This window comes from Eubalaena glacialis, chromosome 2 (genome assembly GCF_028564815.1).
Source record: "Eubalaena glacialis isolate mEubGla1 chromosome 2, mEubGla1.1.hap2.+ XY, whole genome shotgun sequence".
NCBI classification, from domain to species: domain Eukaryota; kingdom Metazoa; phylum Chordata; class Mammalia; order Artiodactyla; family Balaenidae; genus Eubalaena; species Eubalaena glacialis.
The window spans coordinates 107,020,936-107,048,622 of record NC_083717.1 but is presented as its reverse complement, the minus strand read 5'-3'; the positions used below and the strand labels follow the sequence as shown (position 1 = coordinate 107,048,622).

The following is a 27,687-nucleotide window of genomic DNA, read 5'->3' as shown; positions in this document are numbered from 1 at the left end:
TATTTATTTATTTATTTATTTTTGGCTACGTTGGGTCTTTGTTGCTGCCTGCAGGCTTTCTCCAGTTGCGGCGAGCGGGGGCTACTCTTCGTTGTGGTGCGCGGGCTTCTCATTGTGGTGGCTTCTCTTGCTGAGGAGCACGGGCTCTAGGCGTGCAGGCTTCAGTAGTTGTGGCACGTGGGCTTAGTAGTTGTGGCTCGCGGGCTTAGTTGCTCCACGGCATGTGGGATCTTCCTGGGCCAGGGCTCGAACCCGTGTCCCCTGCATTGGCAGGCGGATCCTTAACCACTGAGCCACCAGGGAAGCCCCTGCCTATCTATTCTTGCATGCTGTCTGCTTTATCCATTAGAGTTCTTAACATATTAATTACAGTTTTAAATTCCTGGTCTCTTAATTGCAACATTTCTGCTGTGTGTGGTTCTGAAGCTTACTCTCTCTTTTCAAATTGCTTTTTTCGCCTTTCAGTGTGCCTTGTAATTTTTCCTTGATACCTTAACATGATATACCAGGGAAAAGAAACTGTTGTAAATAGGTCTTTAGTAATGTGGTGGTGAGGTGTGGGGGAGGGAAAGCATTCTGTAGTCCTATGTTAGGTCTCAGGCTTTTAGCGAGCCTGTGTCTCTGGACTCTGAACTTCACAAGTGTTTCTCAGTTTTTTTCCTCCCCCCTTAGGTGAGACAGGGTGGCTAGAGTGGGCTGGAGTTGGGTATTTCCCTTCCCCAGGTCACTTAGACTCTGATAATGCCCTAGCAGGTTAGGCGCTGTTTAACTATTTTCTGCGGAGGGCAGACAGAGAACTGAGTGCTTTGGTGTATTTCAAAAATGGTTCCTTTTGCCCTCCCGCTGCCCGAGGGGATGTTTCTCCGGTATTTACTATGGGAACCTAGTTGAGCTCCTGGAGATAAATTTCACAGCTTTGCGGGAGCCCCCTCTGTGACTGGATCCCCCTAGAGTTTTAACTATGAGTTGCCCATACTGAGCCTCTGGCAATTAACTAGTTACGGTTCAGGTTTTGGTACCCTGGCACTGCCTTCTATGGCAGTTTCTGTTCCTTAGTCTCTCCTGTAAGCCAAGACTCCCATATTTGCCTGTCTCTCTAATCATGGTGGTAGTAGTTTGCCCTGTGTCCTACTCTTTCTTATGGGCCCAAGAAGAGTTGTTGATTTTTCAGACTGTTTAGCTTTTTTCTTGTTGTTAGGATAGAGTGGCAACTTCTGAGCTCCTTATATGCAGAACCAGAAACCAGAAGTCCTCTGGATTAATTTTTGAACCTCTTTGAACTGTTGGTGCTTTGCTTTGAAAATCATTGTTCATAACAGTTATCCTTAATTATTTAGAGAAGTGTTTTGAGTATAAAAATTATTTTGATATAGTCACTGGTGAAAAGAAACTTTGAGCTGTAGAGTCTAGTTAGATGCAAACACAAAGGAAAGCCATGTTGTATCTTCGTACCTTGAGCTCCCAGTGTGGTCATGCCTTGCACATGGCAAGGTCCCAGTAAATGTGTATGGTCAAATTACCAGAATATCTTTAGCAGGGGGGCAATGGTCTCTAGAATCAAACTGGTGGATTCAAGCCCTTGGCTCTATCTTTTAACAGGCATGGGATCATTTATTTGCCCTTATCCTTATCAGTGAAATAGGATAACAGTTTCAACCTCATAGGGTGGATGTGAGGTTTAAATGTAAAGCACCAAGAACAGTGCCTGGCATATAGCCCGTGCTATATAAATCTTAGCTGCCGTTGTTATTACCATGATTATTTTATATTATTAGAAACATATTTTTAATCTCCTTGTCACTCCTTTTACTGAGTATTGTCTTTTCTCCCTGAAGTAATCTATGTCATAATTCTTAATGCCAGTACAAGTTCTGGTGTGTATGCGGAGTCCCTAATGACTATAGAGGCAATAATCCCACAGAGGAAGTAGAGGGAAGAACACATCCTTGTATTTTTTTTTCCATCCTTGTAATTTAAAAACAGACCCTTATGTGTTAATAGCAGTTTTGTTTACGATAGCCAAGACTGTACTAGAAACTATAGCAGAGCAGTGCTGAACTATCTTAAAATACAGCTCTGAAACAGTCAAGGGGTATATAGCATGCGCCTATGGTTAGCATGATGCTTCAGCTTCTCAGCTTCCAAAGCCATAGAGCTAAACCTTAATGGGTTTTGTTTGTTTTTAATGTTGATTTGGAGCTAGCCACAAGATTTTACAGGAGTCTTGTAGTTTAACCCATTACCTTCTTGACCTGGATATTTTAGGCACCTGTGATGTTAGGCAGTTACATATTTATATAACTAGTTTTTAAACTTTTTTAGATTTAGAAACATTACAAACTTACAGAAAAAGATAGAAAATAACATAATGAATAGTCAAGTATCCACTGCCCTTTAAAAAAAACACACAAAAATAATGTAACATTTTGCCACGTTAGTTTCAGATATTTCTGTTATTGATGTTATTGTTAAAGAAATAAAACATTACTGATAAACTGAAGCCTCCCTGTGTACCCTCCAGATCTCAATCCTGTCTCTTCTTCCCCAGAGGTAACTACTGTGCTGAGATTGGTGTGTATCAATTTCCATACATGTTTTTCGACTTTTACTGCACTTGTAAACATCTGTAAAACTGTAAAGTATTGTTTTGTTTGCTTTCTTAAACTTTAAATAAATGATGTCTTATTATGTATTATGTATTAATGTATTATGCTTTTGAGACTTACCTGCGTTATACCTGTGGCTTTTTAACAGTTATAATTATTTCACTGTATAAATATACCATAATTTATCTATTCATATATAATAAACAATTAGGCCACTTCCAGGTGTTTTTTGTTGTTGTTATTTCAAACAAATACTACAGTGGACATTCTCATATATATCTTCTTGTGCACCTGAGAGTCTCTGGATACTTCTAGTATTTGATTAGTACATTGAGATTAAAAGGTGAGCTTGTTGCTGACTAGAGGACAGGCCTAGAGATCTAGCTGTCCCAAGTCCTACCCAGTCACTGAGGGTTGAGGAGACCAATAGCTCAACACACTGGTAATCTGTAAACAATTCCCAGCGCAGTGGTTGCAAAGCTATGCACAAGGATATGAACTTAAAAGTAGAATTCTTGCATTATAGAGTATCTTCAGCTTTACTATACTTGTATCAGTTTACACTTTTGCTAGTAATATATGACAGTTTTTGTTTATCCACATCCTCAACTAATATTTGGGTTTGCTATACTTTAAACTTTTTGCCAATCTGAAATGGTACCTTAAATTTGCCTTGGTATGAGTGACGTTAAACATCTCTTCATATGTTTATTGGCCATTTTTGTTGCCTTCTTCTGTGATTTGCCTGGTAATCATTTTTGCCCATTTTTCTATTGGATTGTTGGTATTTTCCTTATTGATTTTTAAGAGTTCCTTAATAGTATGTAATGCAAATACCTTTTCCATATCATGCATATCAACAGAGAGGAAAATCTTATTTCTTACTTGGAAACTTCTTTCTAGTTTTAAGATCTAGTCAATCTCAGTAAAAATTGCCTCTAATGATTTACTTTGGGGAAAACTTCATAAAGATTTTTATGTACCTAAGCAGTCAAAAGTTCTTTTATAATTAGTAATTTATAAAGAAAAACTTTTTGGTTTTCTAAAAGTTTGGTTTTCTTTCTAGGTAGAGCTACTCTATTTATAAGATACTTAATTTTCTAGAACAGAAGATTTCTACCTTGGCCATATATTGGAATCACTGGGAAGTTAAAAAAAAAAAAAAAAAAAACCGATGCCTGAGTCCCACTCCAGAGATTTTTATATATTTGATCTGAGTTGCGGCTAGGGCTCTGAATGTTTAAATGCTTCTTAAGTGATTGTATTATGTAGCCAACCTAGAAAACCACTGCTCTCAGAGGATTCTCTAGATCTGCACTGCCTAATATCAATATATTAGCCGCTGGTCACATGTAGCTATTTAAATTCGTTAAACTTAAATAAAACTAAAATTTCAGTTCCTTGGTCAAACTAGCCACACTTCAAGGGCTTAATAGTCACCGTGGCTACTGGCTGTTGTATTGGACAGCACAGATATAGAACGTTTCCATCATTGCAGAAAGTCCTATTGGATAGTGCTGCTCTAATTGAAACTGGTAATAGGGTTTGTTTCTGGGGAAGAAGACTGAGGATAGAGATGAAAAGGGGACTTTTCATTATATAACCTTTTGAATGTTGGTTTCAAAATTTTATAAGGTAATTTTATTAAATACCTATTCAAAAATAAATATTTTTTAAAAAATTAAAGAGAGATCATTACAGTGATATTTGAGAGGAGAAAAAAGAAGATTATGTTTTAAAGAAGCAGTGTAGTTAATCTTTTTTGGGGGGGCAAAGATTCTTTAAAGTTTAGAGCTTTTAGAGGAAAAATTATCTAAATTTATAAAAATAAACATTAAAATACTTTAACAAATTAAATCATTGTAAATAGACTTTTAGGCATCTTGTAAAACAGAAATTGGCAAACTACAGCTTGGTTGCCTGTTTTAATAAATAGTTTTACTGAAACATTACCATGCTCATTTGTTGTGTATTGTCAATGACTGCTTTTGTGCCAGAACAGCAGAGTTGAGTATGGACTACAAGCTTAAAATATTCACTATCTAGCCCTTTAAGAAAAAGTTTTCAAAGATCCCTGTTATAGGAGAAACAAATCAGGTAAAATTGGGCATTTTTATTGTTGTTGTAGGGGAGAAATACTAGCACAATATCAAATTGTACATATTCCTGGAAACTGCTACTAAAGGTACATAATTACATAAACTTCTAATGATACATTTGGTTTATAATTGAAAGACATTTCTTTCACTGTCATATTTTATGGGGCCACAATTAAGAAAAAAGGAATCAAAATAGTCTTGAACCAGCAAGTATCATCCAGGGAGAATAGGATAGAATAGGACTCAGTGAGTTTGAGGGTTTAATTGGTGCCTGTTTCTCTCACTTTTTAAAAACTATACTTCTAAAATATTGTGTTTTAGTGGTTATTTTAGGGATTACTATATGCATCCTATATGTATCATGGTATACTTAGAAATAGTATTGTACTACTTCATGTAAAATGTTAGAACCTTACAGAGATATAATTCCATTTACTTTGCCTCATTCTTTGTGCGGTTGTTATCATATATATTTCTATATGTTAAAAATCCCAGTGTTTTCATTATTACTTTGGTTTAAAAAAACCTTTTAAGGGCTTCCCTGGTGGTGCAGTGGTTAAGAATCTGCCTGCCAATGCAGGGGACATGGGTTCGAGCCCTGGTCCGGGAAGATCCCACACGCCGCGGAGCAACTAAGCCCGTGCACAACAACTACTGAGCCTGTGCTCTAGAGCCCGCGAGCCACAACTACTGAAACCCGCATGCCTAGAGCCCTTGCTCTGCAACAAGAGAAGCCACCGCAATGAGAAACCCGCGCACCGCAACAAAGAGTAGCCCCCACTCGCCGCAACTAGAGAAAAGCCCGCGCGCAGCAACAAAGACCTAAGCAGCCAAAATTATAAATAAATAAATTAAAAAAAAAAAACCTTTTAAGAAAATGGGAGAAGAAAATATTATGGTCTCTTATATTTACCACATACATACTTTCTTTATATGCTTAGTAACTTTATCGTGACTGTATGAATGGATTTTGTTGTCTTCTTTTAAAGGGTGCTGAGTTTTGTTCTTGCAGACAGTTAAATTACTAGTGGATCTTCTTGATTCTGTTAGGCTTGGTTTTATACTTTGTTTGGGCAGGTCAATGTTGATTTTGTTCTTAGTCTGAGGACATGGCCCTTAACTCTAAGGTGTGATCCCTACTTTTAAAGTAGAGTTTTAGCATTTCATTTGAATGCCCAAGATGCTCAGTGAAGATTCTGTACTGTGGGCCAGAGATCCAGTTGTCTCCAAGTGCTACATGACCTCTGTTTTTTTTTGATCAGCTCTCAGCCCTGCAGCAGGTGCTGTGTGTGTGTTAGGCCCCACAGAGCCTCATCCTATGTATACACAGCCCAGGTCTTGGCCAGAGACCCAAGGGGAATATCCATGCAGATTTCTGTCCCCCATTTCACACAGCTCCTTTTTCTATAGTATTCTGTCCTACAAATTCCAGCCACCTCAGCAGCCCAATCTGCTTCCTCTGCTCACTGAGACTGTTCATCTCATGTATATCGCTTCTTTCAAGAATTGGTCCTGTACTCTGGTTGTCCAATGCTTTATCTATTTTGTCCATATTAAAAATTGTTTAGGATGTGAGAGAGGGTAAGTCCAGTACTGGTTATTATGTCATGGCTAGCATTGGAAGTCCATGTTATTCTTTTTAAATTATGTAAATGGATTTTTAAGTATGAAGGAATTTCAGTTCACAGACCAGGTCTTAGGAGCCATATGAGAACATCATTTTAATAGTCTCTATAGACATGTACCTATATTTCTTAGAGGGCTGAGATGGCTCCACTGGTCAATATTTGAGCAGCTACAAGCATGTTACATCTGTTTATGTACGCAGAACAAAATAACATAAGAACGTTACATCATTGTTTTGTATTGAGTGTTCATGCTTCTGAATGATTACTATTTTAATGGGTAATTACTGATCAGAGTTTCGTGAACTTCCAAAAACATTACTATAAGTAAACATTCATCAGGATTCCTAAGTGTGAGCAAACTGTGTAATCAGGAGGCTCAATAAATTGGTTAGGGCTGGTAGTTTTACATTTAAATGTTTTTGTTTCCTCAACCTGAATCTTGGATTCTTTTTTCATTTTAGTGATATATGCTTAACTTTGACAACTCTAAATACTTAGTATATGTTGAACACCTACTATTTTCTAGGCATCTATCATAACCTATTAGCAAATATTCTCACTTATTCCCCACATTGATCATGCAGGGCAGATGGCATTATCCCTGTTTTTCAGATGAAGACTGAGGCTTCAAGAAATTAGACACTAAAGTCTTACAGTTAATAAATTACAGAGCCATGATTTGAGCCCTGGTCTAACTCTAAAGCCCATGGTTTTTATTGTCTTTAATTCTCTTAGCTGTGCAACAGAACCCACCTTTGGAGCTTTTAATAAATACAGATACCTAGGTACCATCCCGATATTCAGTATGTCTGGGGTGGTATCTGTAAAACTGAAGTGTTGCCAGATTTGAGCACCACTGTTTACTAGTGCCATATTCCTTCTCCATCGTCACAGGCACTGGATTGTGAAGCCCTGTAAGGCAGAAAACTAGGAATGTGAACATTTTAAAGATTGTAGCTGTCACTGAAATAAGAAAATGAGAGTGAAAGGCAAGGATACTTCTTTTTTGGTTCTCAGGGTAAAGGCTGCAGCTGAGAGCTAATAGAGAAGTTGAGGAGGATTAACCCTAAACTTCCTATTACCTTTTGTAAGCATATCAGCCAGGTTTTCCAGAAATGACTACTTTGAATTTTTAAGTCAAGTGAGAGGTATGTCTCATCTCTACTGTCATGAGTTTCAGTTCCTCATCTGTGAAAGGGGATATCTATCTCAGATAGATTTGAGAGTGACATGAGATTATTGCCTGGTTCATACTAAGTGTTCAGAAAGTGGGAGCTACTATTATTATAATTAGTACTATTACTGCTTCCTTTGGAATTACCAGTTTAGTACCATCCCTCAGCCCCCTAACTACCTATCCTAACATTTTTTATTGTTCATTGTCTCTAATATGGCCCCTTCTCTCCTCTCTGACTTCATTTCTATGCTTTCCCCTCACTGCTTTCTTTGCATTTCCTCAGATATGCTGTGCATGTTCCTGTCTCAAGACTTTTGTACTTACTGGTCTCTGCCTGAATAGGCTTCCTCCACGTTTCATTCATACCTCTGCTCAAATATGTCTTCTTCAGAAATGCCTCCCCTGACCAACCAACTAAAATAGAATGTCCCACTACTCTCTATCACACGTCCCTGTTTTACTTTATGCATAACATTTTCACTCTGACATTTATATTATATTCTGTACATTTTTTTAAAGTAGAATTTAATTAATTAATTTATTTATTGAAGTGTGGTTGATTTACAATATTATATTAGTTTCAAGTGTAAAGTAGCATTTTAATACAATAGAAATAAATCAAGGGCTGATTGGATCTGGTGAATATAGTTAAAAATGTATTGCCTTTAACATGAAAAGATGCTCAACATCACCAATCATTAGAGAAATGCAAATCAAAACCACAATGAGGTATCACCTCACACTGGTCAGAACGGCCATCATCAAAAAGTCTACAAACAACAAACGCTGGAGAAGGTGTGGAGAAAAGGGAACCCTCCTATGCTGTTGGTGGGAATGTAAATTGGTACAGCCACTATGGAGAACAGTATGGAGGTTCCCCCAAAAACCAAAACTAGAGCTACCATACGATCCAGCAATCCCACTCCTGGGCACACACCCAGAGAAAAACATGGTTCGAAAGGATACATGCACCCCAGTATTCACTGCAGTGCCGTTCACAATAGCCAAGACATGGAAGCAACCCAAATGTCCACTGACAGACGAATGGACAAAGAAGATGCGGTACATACCAATGGAATATTATTCAGCCATTAAAAAGAAAGAAATAATACCATTTGCAGTAACATGGATGGACCCGGAGACTATCATACTAAGTGAAGCAACTCAGGCACAGAGAGACAAATATCATATATCGCTTATATATGGAATCTGCTAGTGTTGGAGGGTCTCCTGCAGAGGTGGGGGGCCGCCGTGGCTCACTGTGAGGACAAGGAAACCGGCAGCAGAAGTTCCGGGAAGCACCCCCTGGCGTGAGCCCTCCCAGAGTCCGCCATCAGCCCCACCAAAGAGCCCAGGCAGGCTCCAGTGTTGGGTCACCCCATGTACATACTTTTTAATTTACTTGTTGTTATATAACTTGGTCTGTTTTGTCCACCGCTGAATCTCCAGCTTTTTAGAACAGTGCTTAGCATATAGTACGCACTTAATAAGTATTGCTGAAAGATTGAATTTCCAAATTTGATAGCTCTCCTTAATAAAAAAGACAAAACCCAGTATCCTAGTGGTAGGATAAAAGCTATGTGCTCTAGTGTATCCGGTATTTTGTCTTTATGTTAAATAGGTTTTACCATTTTATGTTTGGCAATTTTCCTTAATAATGGCTTTATCAATGATATATATTTTAACAGCCTAGTTATTAATGATATTATCTGATAGCAGCATGCTATTCTCTGTTGGCTTGTATGTTTTCCCCTGGCTCTCAGTGGTCGTCAATGGAGAGGACCTGAGTAAAATATATCACAAATCATAACTTTAATATCATATATAATTGTTTGCATTCTTTTCAGTGTCTAATTCTTTCCCAGACTTCAGTTGTCTTTGAGCTCACATTTATTTAGTTTCTCTTAATTTGTTTAAGAAGTACACATAGTCATTGACCTAGTGTTTAGTACTTCCCTGAGAATTCATTCTATCGTGTAGTTACAAAAATGCTCACCATAAAATTATTTATAATGATAAATTGAAAACCATATAAATGTTATAGGTAAGCTTATTAGTTCATTAAATGTGTTCTATTCATAAATGTGATATGTAGTCATTAAAAAAGATAGTGTTGAGCTGTTTTTATTAACATATACATATATCTATGATTTTTTTTTTTTTTGGCCGCGCCATGTGGCTTGTGGGATCTTAGTTCCCCAACCAGGGATTGAACCTGGGCCCTCGGCAATGAAAGTGCAGAGTCCTAACCACTGGGCTGCCAGGGAATTCCCAATATACCTATGATTTTTTTAATGAAAAAAAGCAGGTTACAAGGAAGCACGTACAATATAATCTCATTTTTGTGGAGGAAAAATTAGATACTTGTATGTGTATAGAAAAAATGTCTGAAGAATCCTATCCAAAATTGGAGAGCAAGATTAGCAGTCTTAGTTTGTGTCCAAGTCCACTAGTAATTTTCCGGATCTTCATTTTTTGGTACCACTAACTGTAACTATTAATTCTGGCTCCTGGGAAAGCCTCTGTCTTGTCCTGGATATAAATAAATCACCTCTCCCCTTAATTCAACAAAAAAAAAAGGCTGGAGTTTTTTTTTAAAGGAAATTTTCTAGGAAAATAAACAAAAAAGTCACAATGAAAGCACAGAAACCAAAGTGTTTACAGAACACACATTACTTTTTCCTAAGTAGTAAAAGTCTATCCACCAGCTAGCTTAGCTGATGCAGTTTATGGCACTCTAAAGTCCTTGTGGCAATTCTTTACCCAGATCTTTCTAGCCAAACCTAGTAAGTTGGAAGTTTTGATTCAGTACTACCACTTAGGAATGTGGTAGAAGAAAATGGGATGGCATAGAAAAATGTATATAAAATATTAAGTAAAAAATCAGATTATAAAATAGTATATATGATGGTATCCTAATTTTGTTTAAGGTATATGGTGTAATGTACAGAAAAAAACAAACAAAACAGATAATCTTGAAATGGTAGCAGTGGTTATCTTTAAGTGGTGGAATTACAGCTCATTTTAAATTTCTTTCTGCTTCTCTATTTTTCTGAATTTTTACAGAAATGTAGTAATTCACGTCAAACTTATAAGGCTCCATATTACCACAGTCACGTCCTCAGGTTCCTCCTTGGTGGATTCAGCCAGCCTCAGATTGTATACTATATTTGCACTCCGTGGTTGTTTGAATCCTCAGATGCAGAACCATGGATAAGGAGGACTGACTAGGGGACTTGAGCATGGGGGTGGGGTGGGGTGTCCTGGAACCAGTCCCCCATGGATGTCAAGGCTTGACTGTATAGTTTCTACTACAGACACGCCGTGTTTTATTGTGCTTAGCTTTACAGTACTTTACAGATCGTGTTTTTTACAAATTGAAGGTTCGTGGCAATCCTGTGTCAAGCAAATCTATCAGTGCCATTTTCCCAACAACATTTGCTCTTTTCATTGTCTCTGTGTCACATTTCGGTAATTCTGGCAATATTTCAAACCTTCCACCAGCAAAAAGATTACGACTTGCTAAAGGCTCAGGTAATGTTTAGTATTTTTTAACAGTGAAGTATTTTTAAATTAAGGTGTATACATGGTTTTTTTTAGACATAATTCTACTATACATTTAATAGACTACTGTATAGTGTAAACATAACTTTTATATGCACTGGGAAACCAAAAAAATGCATGCAACTCGCTTTATCGTGATATTCACTTTATTGCAGTGGTCTAGAACTGAACCTGCAATATCAAAGGTATGCCTGTATATCAGTTCTAAACTCCTCTGGATGTTTTATAAAGGCTCTTTCATTTTTTCTTTTTGGCTGCACCACATGGCATGTGGGATCTTAGTTGCCCAACCAGGGATTGAACCTGTATATAAAGGCTCTTTTTAATCCAGCTTTTTCTACCTATCTAAATCTTCATAGTTTTGCCTCTGAATAGTCACCTTGTTCTCGGGCAGGAGGCATTATTAAATAAAGCTAAGAACATGTATGATCTCTTCTTTTTTTTTTTTTTTTTTAAATTATAAAGACAGCTTTCCACCTTTTTTTAAATTTATTTTTTGTTTATTTTTTTATTTTTATTTTATGGCTGTGTTGGGTCTTCGTTTCTGTGCGAGGGCTTTCTCTAGTTGTGGCCACTCTTCATCGCGGTGCGCGGGCCTCTCACTATCGCGGCCTCTCTTGTTGCGGAACACAGGCTCCAGACGCGCAGGCTCAGCAATTGTGGCTCACGGGCCTAGTCGCTCCGCGGCATGTGGGATCTTCCCAGACCAGGGCTCGAACCCGTGTCCCCTGCATTGGCAGGCAGATTCTCAACCACTGTGCCACCAGGGAAGCCCTGATCACTTCTTGTTTAGTATTGAAAGTACCCTCTCTTGTCTTTTGGTTTATATAGTACTGGAGCCAGCTAGGGTCCAACAGTGATCCACAAATTTGTACATTGTGACTGACTTCTCTTTCCAGTATATCTACCAGATGCTTAGTTGTCCTCAGAGTCTGTTAGCAAATCAAAATGGTGTTAAACCTGGGAAAGTACTGCTCTTTAAAGATGTTAGCTGATTGTTGTTATTTAGCTGTCTTATGTGCAGTGGTGGGTGTTGGGCATTGCAGCTGGCAATACGAACAAGGAAATGGGGGAACACAGTAAGATATAGAAAACTTCAACTTTCTGTAAATTTGAATGGGTTGCTTTCTTACTGTGAATTTTAAAGTTCTTGGGTCCTTAAGTTTAGAAATCTATATAATAATAAATGAAATACAGTCACCGAAATAAACTTTGAGGATTATAAAAATAACCCAAGTATACTAGTTAGGACTGACGAGGCTGTTATGTATTAACAAATAATCCCCAAATTGCAATTGCTTAAAGCAATAAAGTTTCATTTATTGTTCACATTACAGACTGATGCAGGTTGCATGATTCTCTTTGCAGCTCTCTCTAAGCAGTGTCCTCTTCCATTATTTGATGCCACCATCTTCATATGTAGCCTCCTAATTTGTGACAGAAGGGAAGAGAGATTGTAGGTGATTTGCACAGAAGATTTTATTGGCCTAGTTGGAAGTGGCTCATTCAGTTTCACTTACATTCTTATGGTTAGAACCCAGTTTCGTGGCACATAAAAGTAAGGAAGGCTGATCTTCCTCTGTGCCTAGGAAAAATATAATGAAATGGGGTCACAAAGCATCGTGTCTGCCACACCAAAGTTTTAGAAGAATAAAATGTGCCACTAACCATATCTTATAGATGGGCTCTCTGTTTTTTTTCTCTTTATCTGTTTGCCTTCTCTCTAGTTTCCTTCTTGCTCTCTGCCTTTCTGTCACATTAAGCTGCCCAAGGTTGCAGTGGAGTGAGTGAAAAATGATCTCTTTCCCTATTGCCTTTATTTCTTAAGGGAGAAGAAAGTCCCAACTCTAAGTAAGTACATCTTGCTAGTAAAGCTTTTTGTACAAAACTTTAAAATTCCCTCTTCAAAAATAAAATCTGAACTTGTTGAATCAATCATATTTAGTTTTTATTTAAAATCTGAGCAACTTAGAGTAGCATATTCTCATAGCTTTGCCTAATCTATAAATGTCAATTTTTATTTATACTATCCATATAAAAAGGTCTCACTGTATCTGAAGAGATTCATTTATTTATTCATTCATCAAATTTTAGTTGAGCTCCTGTTATATGCCAAGCACTATTCTAGGTATTGGGGATATAGTGATGAACAAGACAGAATTCCTATCTTGTATTCTGGTCAGATTTATTGATCATCAAAATCTGTGATGGATGGTGCAATGTATCAATTAGTAACCATAAATTAATTAGTTAACATACCAACTATAAGGATTACAAAATTAGAGTAAGCATCATAGGATTAGTGCAATGTAAATAGATTCATGGTGGTTGGTATTTAGAAACCATAATATCACGGGGAATAATATGGATCTGTTTTTTCTTTTAGCTTTAAAGAAACCCCCTGTTTCCTTTTCTCAATATGAAAGTCATCAGGTAATCTCCCATCTTCCAACTGGACAACCTCTCTCCCCAAATATGGTTCCAGGTATGAAGTCTTATTCTTAAAATTCCATTTGAAAATCAATTTTCTGGTCATGTATTGTTACATAATGAATAAAACATGTCATTTAGCAGTACAGTGAAGTATCATTCATTATTCTAGTTAACTTTGTATATTATCAAATGACTGATAAAAGCTCAGGGGGAAATCATTACAAAATGAACTTTGTCTAATGGACTATTAAGAGTAGAAGAATTATTTGTTCTGCCACTCTGGACTACGTTCCCTTTCATCACTACCAGTATATATGTATTTACCTTCTCCAAAATGTGTTCAAGTTTATCTCACAGAGGTCTTCTATAAAATGAGATCCGCCTGTATTAAACTCCCTACTCTGTACTTATCTGTGTGTTTTCTACTGAATACCTACTCAATTTTACAGAAATGTTCCCCTAAAATGAGAATTGATGTGATTAAAATTAATTGTAATAAAGATCTAAATCGAGGCTTTGATGAGTTAAAAAGGGAGGTGGGGGAAAGAAAAGTTATATCCAGGAGATACTAATAAGAAAGAATCAAGAGTTAACAGTTGTGTCGCTGTGTAGATGAAAATGACTTCAAGATTAGAAATTCTAAAAGCCTTATTGGATTTTGGAGATTTCAGACAGCAATATAGAATTTGGAGGGAAGAAAAGTTACAGGTATCACTGCCATTTTAATCTTCGGGTTTCTACTATTGATATATATTCCATTGATGAATAGGTTTATAATCAATACTAAAGATACCCACCTGGGAATGATTAGTAAACTTCACACAACTAAAATCACATTGGTTATAAGATTTGATTAAAGAAATAAAATAAAGCTTTAAAAAAAAGCTACCTGACTACCCAGTATCAGATAACAGTGTGTCTTACCTTTTCTCAAGTAGGTCTTATGAAATTCTTCTGCAAAATATGACCTTAATTTGATGTTTTTATGCCATAGATTCTCATGTAAACCACAACGGAAACCCCAGAACTTCAAAACAGAACCCTTCCAATCCTCTTCAACATTTAATTCCAGGCCCTAACTTGGAGAGTGAACCCAGAATTCAAGCAGATATTCTAAAGCAGGCTACCAAGGATCGAGCCGGTGATCTCCATAAATTGAAGCAAAGTAAGAATCAGTTGATGAATATTATGCTGAAAAGATTTCTTTAAATATATTTATTTACAAGTCTCAATTAGGGTCTTCATTATTATAATCTCTAAGTAATGGATGTATAGTGAAGTTATATACATATAAAGAGAAAGTATGACAGTTGTAAAATTTAAAAGAAAAGTAGGTTTTAAATAGATAGAGATATTTTAAAGAACACTTTCAAAAACTTCTCTTGTTCTCCAGTGTTAAAAAATAAATTTCAGGTGAGTTGATTTTTAAAAATGCTGTTAGTTCTTATGAATGTAAAATTTTTCTGAGAAGTGAGAGAAGATATATTTTGTTAGGCTAACATATGAAAACTTTGATTAGAAAGGAGGGAAGATAAAGAGTTTTGAAAAATGAGTTCTGGAAGAAATAAAGACTGCCATGGTAGAAAGTTCAATGCTGTTTCCTTTTCCATTCCCTCCAATTGCAATTTGCTTCATTTAGGGGTTAGAAGTGAAAGAAATTGAACAAATTCATAGTACTGTGTAATAATGTTTGACTGCTTAATTGTTTCAGAGGTACTGATTATTATAAATGGACAATACCTGTTAATCTGCATAATTTTCTAATTGGTAGATTTTCAAGATGTATAAGAAAAAATTCTGGTAGTAGACAGAATTGGGGACAGGACAGCAGCTCTTAGATCAGCTCTCTTAAACTGTACTTTTCACTGCTTCTGCTTTTTAAGGCTTCTTCTCTTCAACTTCTGAATAGACAGAATGTTTGAAAGCTCCAGTTTGCTTTTGTTTACTTTTAATGATGGCTTCTATGGCAACAACTCTTCAGAGCAGTGTTTAGGCATTTACTTGTACACAGGTTGTTTGTACTGTGATAACTGCACAGTGTTACATTTTTAAATTGGTCTTATGACAGTTATTCATATTTCTGCATCTATATGAATGTATAGTTTGTGTACATTTAGTTGACTTTCCTTCATTGACATCTTAAAGCATATCCATGTATCTTGACTGAAGTATTATATAAAAAATGTTTTTATTTACAAGAATATGGTTAACATTTTAAATACAGTGAAAAAATATTTCCTCCAAATCTTGTTGGGGAATTGGCTTCAAAACCTTTATCTCAACAAAAAGAGGTTTATAGTAAGGTCAGAATCTTACTAAGATAAAGTATCTTAATTTGATCACAAGATTTTCTTCTACGTATAGTTTATTCTATAAAAATTGTTATTGTTGTCTTACCTCTCTTTTTTTTAACCAGTCTTTGGGTAAAGAATGTGATTGGAAAATGATCACCAGGAAATTATTACTTTACACAATTTTTTGTTGTTTTTGGCTGTGCCGTGTGGCATGTAGGTTCCTAGTTCCCCAACCAGGGATCAAACCCGTGCCCCCTGCAGTGGGAGCATGGAGTCCTAACCACTGGACCACCAGGGAATTCCCTACAATTTATTTTTAAAAGAGCCTATTGAGTTTTAAAATCTTACTCCGAATTCTTTTCAATGTATATATAGAGTTGAAATCAATGTGAGCACTATTTTGTGATTTACTTTGGCATTATTTCTTACATGCATTTTAACCTATCAAATAGTTATGTAGTTGTCATTTAAAAATATGCATATATACATATACACACACGTAGACATATGCATATATTCCATTGTGTTTAGGCAATAATAGTAGTTCATTTAGCTCTACTCTTTGATTATTTAAATTATTTCGTATTTTCTTATGTTAGATGTCATGATTATGAATATCTTTTTTTCAAATTATTTCCTGCTTCTCCTACTTTGGGTATTCCTTTAAAAGTGTAGTCCCCTAACTGAATTTATTAGGTCAAAGTACTTGACTAACTTTATAGCTCCTGTTACATAATGTCAGATTGTTCTCTAGGACAGTTTCACAATGTCACTAGAGATGTTTACATTTATTTATTTCCCTAAGGCCTGGCCACATTTGCTTTTTAACTCTTTTGTAAGGCATTTAGAATATAATGATTCCTTAAGGGTGTTTTAATAGGCATTTACTTTCTGGTGGCCTGTCCATTTTTATGTGAGGAATTATACTATAATTATATCTTGGTATATAATCTGTGCATCAGTTTTGACCACTGAGCCTGATAACTTTGGAGATCGATCCTCTACCTTTCTGTCAAATCTTTATCAATAATTTAGATGCTAACCTTTGATAAATTAACTTCACTACAGTTTCCTCTTCTGCCTTTTGTGATATGAGACTTTATTATATCATGCAAATGATTTTTTAAAAATTAAAAATAAGTTTAAAATTGTGGTAAAATACATATAAAATTCACCAAAGTGCACAATTCAGCGGTATTTAGTACATTTATGATGTTGTGCAATCATTACAACTGTCTAGTTCCAGAAAGTATTCATCACTACAAAAGAAAACCCTGTACCCATTAAGCAGTCGCTCCCCATTTTCTCCTACCTACAGTCCTTGGCAATGACTAACCTATTTCCTGACTCTATGGATTCACCTGGAATCCTGGATATTTCATGTAAATGGAATCATACAATATGTAGCCTTTTGTGTCTGGCTTCTTTTTCTTAGCGTACTGTTTTCAGAGTTCAGCCATGTTGTCGCAGGTATCAGTACTTTATTCCTCTTTTGGCTGGATAATATTCAGTTGTATGAATACATTTTGTTTATCCATTCATCTGTAGATGGGCATTTGGATTGTTTCCACTTTTTGGCTATTGTGAATAGTGCTGTGATGAACATTCATTTACAAGCTTTTGTTGAACACTTGTTTTCAATTCTTTAAGTGTGTACCTAGATGTAGAATTGCTGGGTTATATGGTAATTCTATGTTTAGCTTTATAGGAAAGTGCCAAACTATTTTCCACAGCAGCTGCACCATTTTACGGTTCCATCAGCAATGCACGAGAGTTCCAGTTTCTCGACATCCCTGTCAACACTATCAGTATTTTCCACTGTTGCTTTTGTTTTTACTGTTGCCATCCTAGCGCGTGTGAAGTGGTATCTCGTGATTTTCATTTGCATTTCCCTAATGACTAATGACATTGAGCATCTTTTCATGTACTTGTTGGCCATTTGTATATCTTCTTTAGAGAAATGTATATTCAAGTCCTTTGCCCATTTTAAAATTGGGTTGTTTGTCTTTGCTGTTGAGTTTTAAGCATTATTTATGTATTCTGAATACTAGACCCTCATCAGATGTATGATATGCAAATATTTTTACCCATTCTATCATTTGTTTTTTCACTCTCTGATAGTGTCCGATGATGCACAAAGTTTTCAATTTTGATGAAGTCCAATTTATCTATTTTTCTTTTGTTGTTCATGCTTTTGGTGTCATATCTAAGAAACCTTTGCCAAATCAAAAAGGTCATGTTTTCTTCTAAGAACCTCATAGTTTTCGCTCTTTTTTTAACTAGAGGTGTAATTGATTAAAATATTATATTAGTTTCAGGTGTACAACATGATGATTCAATGTTTGTATACATTGCAAAATGGTCACAACAATAATAGTTTTAGCTCTTATATGTAAGTTTTTGATCTATTTTAAGTTAATATTTATATACGGTATGAGGTAAGGATCCAACTATGTTCTTCTGTGCATCGGTATTCAGTTGTCCTAGCACTATTTGTTGAAGACACCTTCTTTCTCCATTGAACAGTCTTGGTATCCTTGTTGCAAATCAGTTGACCACACATGTGTGGGTTTATTCTGGATTCTTAATTCTGTTCTATTGAGACCAGATGCCAGGAGCACACTGTTTTGATTACTGTTACTTTGTAGTAAGTTTTGAAATTGGGAAGTGTGAGTCTTCCAACTTTGCCCTTCTTTATAAGATTATTTTGACTGTTTGGCATCTCTTACAATTCCATGTGAACTTTAGGATCTGCTTGTCTATTTCTACTAAAGAGACAGTTGGGATTTTAATAGGAATTACATTAAATCTGTAGATTGCTTTGGGGAGTATTATCATTTGAACAATATTAGGTCTTCCAATGCATGAAGATGGGATGTCTTTCCATTTATTTAGGGTATCTTTAATTTTCTTCAGCAGTTTTTGTAGTTTTCAGTGTACAAGTCTTTCGCCTCCTTGGTTAAATTTATTCCTAAACATTTAATTATTTTTTATGTTATTGTAAATCAAATTGTTCTCTTAATTTCCTTTTCAGATTGTTCATTGCTAGTGCATAGAAATATGACTGATTTATTTGTTTCCTTGGCTTTTGGTTTTAAAAATTTTAATGCAAATTTCTAAGAATATGCTAATATTTGGGTTCATCTTAGAATGGTATTTTATTTTCACTCTTAGAAATAATAGTGTTTTTAAATATACTGTAAAAATATACCTATGTCATATACATTAGCATATACATAAACATATGTGTATATATATATAAAAAGTCAATATTTTGAATATGATTCAAAAATTTTATGAGTATTTTACATCAACTACATTTTTTTTTCTTTTTACCTTTTGACGTCCCTTCACCCATTTCTCCCATGTCCCCACCCCCAACCTCTGCCAACCACCAATCTGTTCTCTGTATCTATGAGCTTGATTTTTTTTTTTTTTTTTCTTTTTGGCTGCATTGGGTCTTCGTTGCTGTGAGCTTTCTCTAATTGTGGCAAGCGGGGGCTACTCTTCGTTGCGGCATGCGGGCTTCTCATTGCAGTGGCTTCTCTTGTTGCAGACCACGGGCTCTAGACACACGAGCTTCAGTAGTTGCAGCACATGGGCTCAGTAGTTGCGGCACGTGGGCCCTAGAGCACGCAGGATTCAGTAGTTGTGGTGCGTGGACTCAGTAGTTGTGGCACGCGGGCTCGTGGGCTGGGCTCTAGGGCATGCGGGCTTCAGTAGTTGTGGCTTGCGGGCTCTAGAGCACAAGCTCAGTAGTTGTGGCTCACGGGCTTAGTTGCTCCATGGCATATGGGATCTTCCCGGACCAGGGATCAAACCTGTGTCCCCTGCATTGGCAGGCGGATTCTTAACCACTGTGCCACCAGGGAAGTCCCTATGAGCTTGATTTTTATTTGTTTGTTTTACTTTTTCTTAGATTCTACATATAAAAGAGATCATATGGTACTTACTTATTTCACTTGGCATAATACCATCAAGATTCAACCATGTTGTTGCAAATAGCAAGATTTCATTCTTTTTTGTTGCTAAATAATATTTCATTGCATATATATACCACACTTTCTTTGTCCATTCATCCACCAATGGACACTTAGGTTGTTTCCATATCTTGGCTATTGTAAATAATGCTGCAGTGAACATGGGGGTGCCTGTTTCAAGTTAGTGTTTTCATTTTCTTCACATAAATATCCAAAATGGAATTTCTGGATCATATGGTAATTACGTTTTTAATTTTTTGAGGAACCTTCATACTGTTTTCTGTAGTGGTTGCACCAATTTACATTCCTACCGAGAGCATAAGGATTCCCTTTCCTCCACATTTCTCCAATTATGACTGATTTTTGTTTGTTGATCTTGTATCCTGCAACTTAGCTGAATTTAACACAATAGGTTTTTATTTGTGTATATTCCAGCATATCCATCTTGAATCTTATGACAACTTTCATTTCTTTTATTGAAAATCATCTGTCCTTTTTCTGGCCGTAAATATACTACTCAATTTTCATTTATTTTTTTTACCACGAATGGATTATTTGACCTCTTTGGAATATTCAGTGATCCAAATTTAGTTTTCTCTATCTTGATAACCATTTGTCCCAGGATTATTATTTATTTTCCCTTTGTGATATTTACTTCTGGTTTATCTTGTACACACATAAACTCACATTAAATTATTTCACTATTTTTATCTCTCTCTAGAATTTCCATTTTTTCCCATTTGTTGTCTTCATCTGTAGCATATGGTACGATTCTGATACCAATTCCAATGTGTGTGGGTTTTTCCCACACCACTAAGCAATTCTCTAACACCAGCTGGGTATCTACAGTTTAACTCAATTCTGACACTATCTACCTGGAGATAGCCTCAGATCTCACAGGTTAAGGGCTCAGTCCTCCCCCACTTCAGATGCCAATTACAAGTCCAGATTGTTGCCTATATTTCTGACTGACTGGATGAAGATCTAAGGTACCAACAGCCCCTTCCTTGGGTGCAGTTAATTTGCTGGAGCAGCTTGCAGGACTCGGAGAAACGTTTTACTTACTAGATTACCAGCTTATAAAAAATATAACTCAGGAGGAGCCATATGGAAGAGTTGCATAGGACAGCACAGAGCTTCCATGCCTGTTCCAAGCATGCCAATCTCCCCAAATCTCCATGGGTTTTTATGGAGGCTTCATTACATAGGCAATACACATTCATTACATTGCTTTATAATAATCTGAACCTATCTTAAAATTTTTAAAAAACTAAACTTTTCTCTGTTCTTCCAGAAGAATTTCACTGTCAGTTTATCAAGTTCTATGACTAGCCTCAAATGTAGTTTTAATTACAATTTTATCCTTTTTTTTAATCCTTACTGTTTTCTTCTTTGGTTTTATCCTCCTCAAAATCATATTTGCCTAAAAGTTTCTATATAGTAGAAGAATTATTTAAAATAAACATTTGGGACTTCCCTGGCAGTCCAGCAGTTAAGACTCCGTGCTTCCACTGCAGGGGGTGCGGGTTCCATCCCTGGTCGGGGAACTAAGATTCTGCATGCTGCGCAGAGTGACCAAAAAGGAAAAATAAAATAGAATAGAATAGAAAACAAATATTTAAGGTATATACAAGGAACTGTTACCAGAAGGGGGACCCCTTCCGGGGCCCTAGAGTGGGCTCTTGTCTAACACTTGGAAATGAATTGTCCATGGAGATGCATTTACTGACAAAGCAAAAGACTTTATTGGAAAGGAGCGCTCGAGCGGAGAGCAGCAAAGTAAGGGAACCCAGGATAACTGCTCTGCCACATGGCTTGCAGTCTCAGGTTTTATGGTAATAGGGTTAGCTTTCTGGGTTGTCTCTGGCCAATCATCTTGCCTGTGCCCATATTTGGTCCTATCAAGGCCCTTCCTGATGGCGTGTGCATCTCTCAGTCAAGATGGTTTCCAGCAGGAGGGTTTCTGGAAGGTTGGCAGGACATATTATGGACTGGTGTCTCCTCCCTTCTTTGGGAACCAAATTCTCCTGGTTGGTTTGTGGTGGCAGCACTATGTTCATTATCAGGACCTCCTGTTGTGAGACTACTCATGCGGGTGGTTATTATCATGTCTGGCCAAGGTGGGTGGTTTTGGTCAATGGTTTCCTAACAGAACCATTAGAGATAATCTAATGCCCTATTACTCACTACTCTGGACTAGCAGCATCCACATCACCTGTGATTGTTAAGAAGATTTCAGACCCTACCCTAGACCTTATTTATATTTACATTAAAGTTTGAGACTCCACTATTATGTGATTTCTTCATTTTACAGACAAGAAAATTTAGATCCAGAGTGTTTAATTTACTTGAGGCAAATAGTGGAACAACCAGGACTATTATCTAGGTCCCTTATCTTCAGGTTCACTGCTTTTTCACTGTATCACACTACCTCCTCTATACTTTTAAAGTTTTGGAAAAATTCTTTAATAGTTCCTTTTCTTGTTCTATTTCTGGCAAACTCCTAATCGTACTTTAAAGCTGTGCTCTGCTGGCATCTATTTGATAAAGCCCTTCTCATATCCCTACTGTCTTGACCAAATCAATCATTCCCTTCTCAGTGTATAGTTGACCCTTGAACAACATGGATTTGAACTGCATGGGTCCACTTATATGTGGATTTTTTCACTAGTAAATACTACAGTACTACGCAGTCTGCAGTTGATTGAATCTGAGGATGTGGTTGCTGCATGTATGGAGGTGCAACTTTAAATTATATGTAGATCTTTGACTTTGTGGAGGGTCAGTACCCCTAACCCCCATGTTGTTCAAGGGTCAACTGTACTTCAATCCATTGAACATATTATCATTAGTGTATATACCACATCATTTTGTAATTAACTGTTGAAGGGGAGGAAAAAATTTTCCATGACCTTTTTAGGATCCCTGGCTGGGTCTGAAAATTAAACTGAGAAAGATTAACAGGAAAAAAAACCCTACAAATTTATTTAACATGACACAGGGCCCTTCATAAGGAAAAGGAGACCCAAATAAATGGTTAAACCTGAATTTTTATTTTTAAAAAAATTTAAACAGTAAGTATATATGCGAAATAATTACTGTAGTCGTACAGAAAATTTATCTAATCATTTTACATTATAAAAATGATTTATGCAGAAGTTGTTTAGTTTAGAGAAATTGGCATTATTATTACTGACATCATTTGGATATAACTGAGAAAAAATATAAGATGAATACAAAGTTTTTGGAACATGATATCCAAGAAAGTTTTTAATCTTCGTTTTGTTTTCAGTGAGTGTCAAGGTGACTCTCTCCAGGTCATTGTGCAATAAGCTATTGGTACAAACCAAAACATGATTATGGAAATACTGTATGAGTTTACCCACCCTTTTACTGAGAATTTCCTCTCTATTGTCTCCTCCCCTTAGTGAAATAACTTCAAATTCCCTAATTTCAACATATTCCATAATAATATGTCTAACTATAAAATTATATATTTACATAATATATATATGTAAAATATATATACATACACACAACACTTAATACTTATGCAAATATTAGAGAAAAGTAAGAGATTCTTTAAGATACATTTTTAAAGGCAGGAAAAAAGAGGCAGAGGGAGAGATATCCATTCAGTTTAAACAGAGAAAGGCAGAAGACAGATCACATATTTCATTGAATCTGAAAGTCATTAATTTTAAGTTCAACACTTTTTTTTTTTTTTTTGGCCACGCCGTATGGCTTGCAGGATCTTAGTTCCCTGACCAGGGATCAAACCCGTGTCCCCTGCAAAGGAAGAGTGGAGTCTTAACCACGGGACCGCCAGGGAAGTCCCAACACATTTTTTTTTTTTTTACCACCAAGAAAGGAAAAAAGTTGCTGCCAGTTACACTATGACACATCACTGATTTGAAGATGTATCCTGATGTTAGCAGTATTAAATGTGAAAAAGTCCATCTTAGAATCAATGAAATGTATATGTAGTATTTTTTGTCTTTTTTCTCTTTTGAGTGATATCTTCTTTCTTAAAAATCCATTTTCAAGATTAATATTTTAGATTAACATTAGGGTAAGTTTTACCTCCAAGTAACTGAAATGGTAAATGAGAATGTCAGTATGCTACAAAAGTTTCCTTTTTTCATGAATTATCTCTGAAGTCTAAAACGTGTTGAGTGACCCGTTCATAAAGAAAAGGTTTCCTTTGCCAATAAACAAGTTATAGATTTGATACAAATGAGTGATCATTATTCATGTCTGGAACTTCATGGGCTCAGCCCTCCTAGTTAATAATTAATGCAGAATTGGGAACATATTTGCCTACTTTTTGTTTCTTCTAGATTAGTGTTCGAAGTGCAAATCTATATTATTAGGCTAATTTCCCCTTCCAATTTATTATTTTTTTTAATTAATTTTTATTGGAGTGTAATTTCTTTACAGTGTCGTGTTAGTTTCTACCATGCAGCAAAATGAATCAGCTATACGTATACATATATGTCCTCTTTTTTGGATTTCCTTCCCGTTTAGTTCACCACAGAGCACTGAGTAGAGTTCCCTGTGCTATACGGTAGGTTCTCATTAGTTATCTATTTTATACATAGTATCAATAGTGTATATAAGTCAATCCCAATCTCCCAATTCCTCCTACCTCTCCCTTCCCCCTTGGTATCCATACATTTGTTCTCTATGTCTGTGTCTATTTCTGCTTTGCAAATAAGGTCGTCTATACCATTTTTCTAGATTCCACATATATGCGTTAATATACGATACTTGTTTTTCTCTTTCTGACTTACTTCACTCTGTATGACAGTCTCTAGGTCCATCCATGTCTCTACAAATGACCCATTTTCGTTCCTTTTTATGGCTGAGTAATATTCCATTTCCCCCTCCACTTGAGAACCCTTCAACAAATTTGTTATTCAGTCTTCAAAAGAAATGTATTTATCTTGCCCAAATTAATGGGAGTCTTAGACAGGTGAATATTCCTTCCAAATTCTTAGTTTGTTTTTTTTTTTATTAGCTGTTACATAATTAAATAGTGCAATCTGGTATCTCACTATGGTACAGACAGATTTTAGGACCAACTATTCCTTTTCCAATCAATGCTAAATACTTAGCATTGAATGTTTTTATAATAGGCTTGATGAAGAGTGGAAAGATATGATAGGACAAAGGATATGAAGTAAGTGTAGTAAACTAGGAGAAATTTAGCAAGGCTCATTTGTTCAGATTCTTCTTGATGTTCTTCTGTCTTGGATATAAGGATATTCCTTTACTCCAGGTATAGGGAGGGTACCACTCACATGAGGGTTTTATGACCTGCTTCAGGGGAAGGTCAGAAAGTCCTTTCTGCACGTGCCATTTCTCAAATTCCTTCAGCTTGAAATATTTAATATTTCAAGGTGCTATATTTTCAGGTTGCATGTCCTGAAACCTGTCATTCCCCTGTCTGAAACTTCCATATGAAGTTTCACAATCCAGAAACTGAGTTGTTAGCTTGCTCCATAACCCATTGAACTAGTCTCAGTCCTGGGTATTTCAAGGGAAACATAAGAAAAACAAAGGTTAATGGTTGGTACAAACTGTAAACTCGGTTTTTTAGTCCAGAAGACAGTCAATCAAGAAGATTTTCTAGATGTTGGACTTGAAGCATCTTCAGATGCTTCATATTGCATTGGCAATATGACAGCTTTTCCTTGAATATCTGGTGATGTCATCAGGTGATCTGTTGAACTTTCTAAGTGGCCTAAATGGCAACAGGCACAAAGGTTGTCCATACATGAACTGTTGTGGTGATTTCTCTGAAGTTTATGTCAAACTGTCCATCTTCAGCTTGCAAGGCTTTGGGAAAAGGACAGTTTTAAGTTTTAATGATTCAAAGTTAGAAGGGGTGAGAAAAATTGGAAACTTTAATTTGGAGAGTTGCAGCCAGATATTGAAGGAAACTAAAAGGATTCAGCATCTAGTCTAGTTTGCAGGTAGGTAACAAGATCTTAAAGACAATAAATAGGACTAGTATTTAATAGCCACAAGGGTTAGTGTCCTTTTCTATTGAAGCATCATTTTTCTCTCTATACGCACCCCATTTCTATCAAAGATAATCAAAGACTATTTTTCAAAATAAGTCTAGTCTCATTAAACTTGGCCTGATTATTTATGTGAGTGCAAGAATAGTGATTGACCACATAGGTCTTTTGAGTTTTCCTTGCTGGAACTTTTCATAAGGATTCTCAGATTGGATCTTTAAAAGCCTCTGGAGGCGAGGAAGCCAAGCCAGAGACTCGCCTTCAGACTTCGCCTACAGTACCTAGAGACAATTCCTATCTTCTTGAGGTTCACAAGATATCCTGAAGTTCCTGGGCCTGCCAGGAAGTGACCTTCCTTATTCATCTGTAAGGCTGGGAACTTTGTATACCAGGTATAAGCTGGTTTTTTTCGAGGGAGGATGGGGGCACTTTATAAGTATTGACACTTTAATCTCAGCCCTAGTTCCATGAAGCTGTCTGGTCATATCTGATTTAATGCATCATTCTCAAATATGACATTCTAGTCAGAGCCTTGGTAATATAGCCAAAGTTTCCAACTATGTTCTATTACAAGGAGAGCAGATTCTTACTGAACTTAAAATAACTATATTGCCATGAAAACAAGCTTTCTGACTAAGAGTTCCTGCATTCTGGAGGGATTAGGTAGGGAGAAAAAGTAGTTGTTTTATCTTTATTCACAAAAGTATACTTTTGTGAATAAAAATAAATAACACCAAATTGCTGTGTTATAGATAGTTTAAGAGAGAAGAGGAAAAGGTTTCCTTAAATCTGGAAAACAAAAGATTAAAGGACCTCAATGTTGGGTAGTGTGTCCTGAATCCTATAACTGTTTGTATACATGTCGTCTCTGTTAGAGTGGTAACTCACAAGGGCAGGAACTGTGTCTTATTCTTTTTTATTTTCCCAGCCTTGCATGTACATAGTAAACATTTGTTAAACTTACTGCATTACTTTTGGAATTTTATATTTCTGTAGTTAGTCACACAATCAAAATGATTACTTGGTCATAAATTATATAATACATGAGAAGTTCCCTACTCTTAATTTCTTTATTCTAAAATTCTTAGTCCTGAAACTTTTATAGTCTCTCTCTTTTTTTAAATTGTAGTTTATGGATTGTTTAAATTTTTTTTATTTTCAAAAAACCCAACTACTAATTTTGCCACTTTTTAATTTTCAATCTGCCTTTTATTTTATTCTTTGCTATTTGTGACTTGTCACTTTATTCCCCTTTTAAGTTTTTGGACAGATACTTAATTCTTCACACTTAATTCTTTCTTACTAATATATTAACTTATAAACAAACTTTTATCAAACACCTGTTAGGCAAAACACTATGCATTTGTAAACACAATTTTTCCTCTGTTGTTTCGTTGTGTGTATTAAGTTTTTATATACTAAATTTCCATTTCTATTGTCTTTTAAAAAATTTTGCCATTTTATTCTGACTTTATTCTTCATGAATAAGCATTAAGGGCATTTTTTTTCTCTATAGTTTTAATTGTTTTTGTTTGTTTGTTTGGCCATGCTGTGTGGCTTGCAGAATCTTAGTGCCCCAACCAGGGATTGAACCTGGGCCCTCAGCAGTGAAAGCATGGAGTTCTAACCACTGGACTGCCAGGGAATTCCCTCTATAGTTTTAATTGTTAACTTCACTTTTCCATCTGCATTCAAAATAGGTAAAAGAGAACGTTTAGAATAGCAGATGAGGGATAAGTGTATTTGTTCATTAGGGAGATTAAGGCTTATAGGAATGGCCAGGCTTTAGTGAAATTTGCAGAAAGTGATCTTGTGTTAGGCTAGATCTATATGTTCTGTTTCCAAAACTTTGTTAAATAGCAAAAATAATTCTCTGCAGA

At 36.1% G+C, this 27,687-nt stretch overlaps 1 protein-coding gene across 2 annotated transcripts in view; it reads left to right on the top strand.

Annotated features, from left to right (window-relative positions):
- GOLM2 (golgi membrane protein 2) overlaps positions 1–27,687 on the top strand; it is a 102,358-nt gene that overhangs the window by 53,840 nt on the left and 20,831 nt on the right. For both annotated transcript variants that reach the window (XM_061182203.1, XM_061182204.1), the window contains exons 7-8: positions 13,461–13,559; positions 14,502–14,672. In XM_061182203.1, the coding sequence (XP_061038186.1) occupies positions 13,461–13,559; positions 14,502–14,672 (270 nt within the window). The remainder of the gene's footprint in view (positions 1–13,460; positions 13,560–14,501; positions 14,673–27,687) is intronic.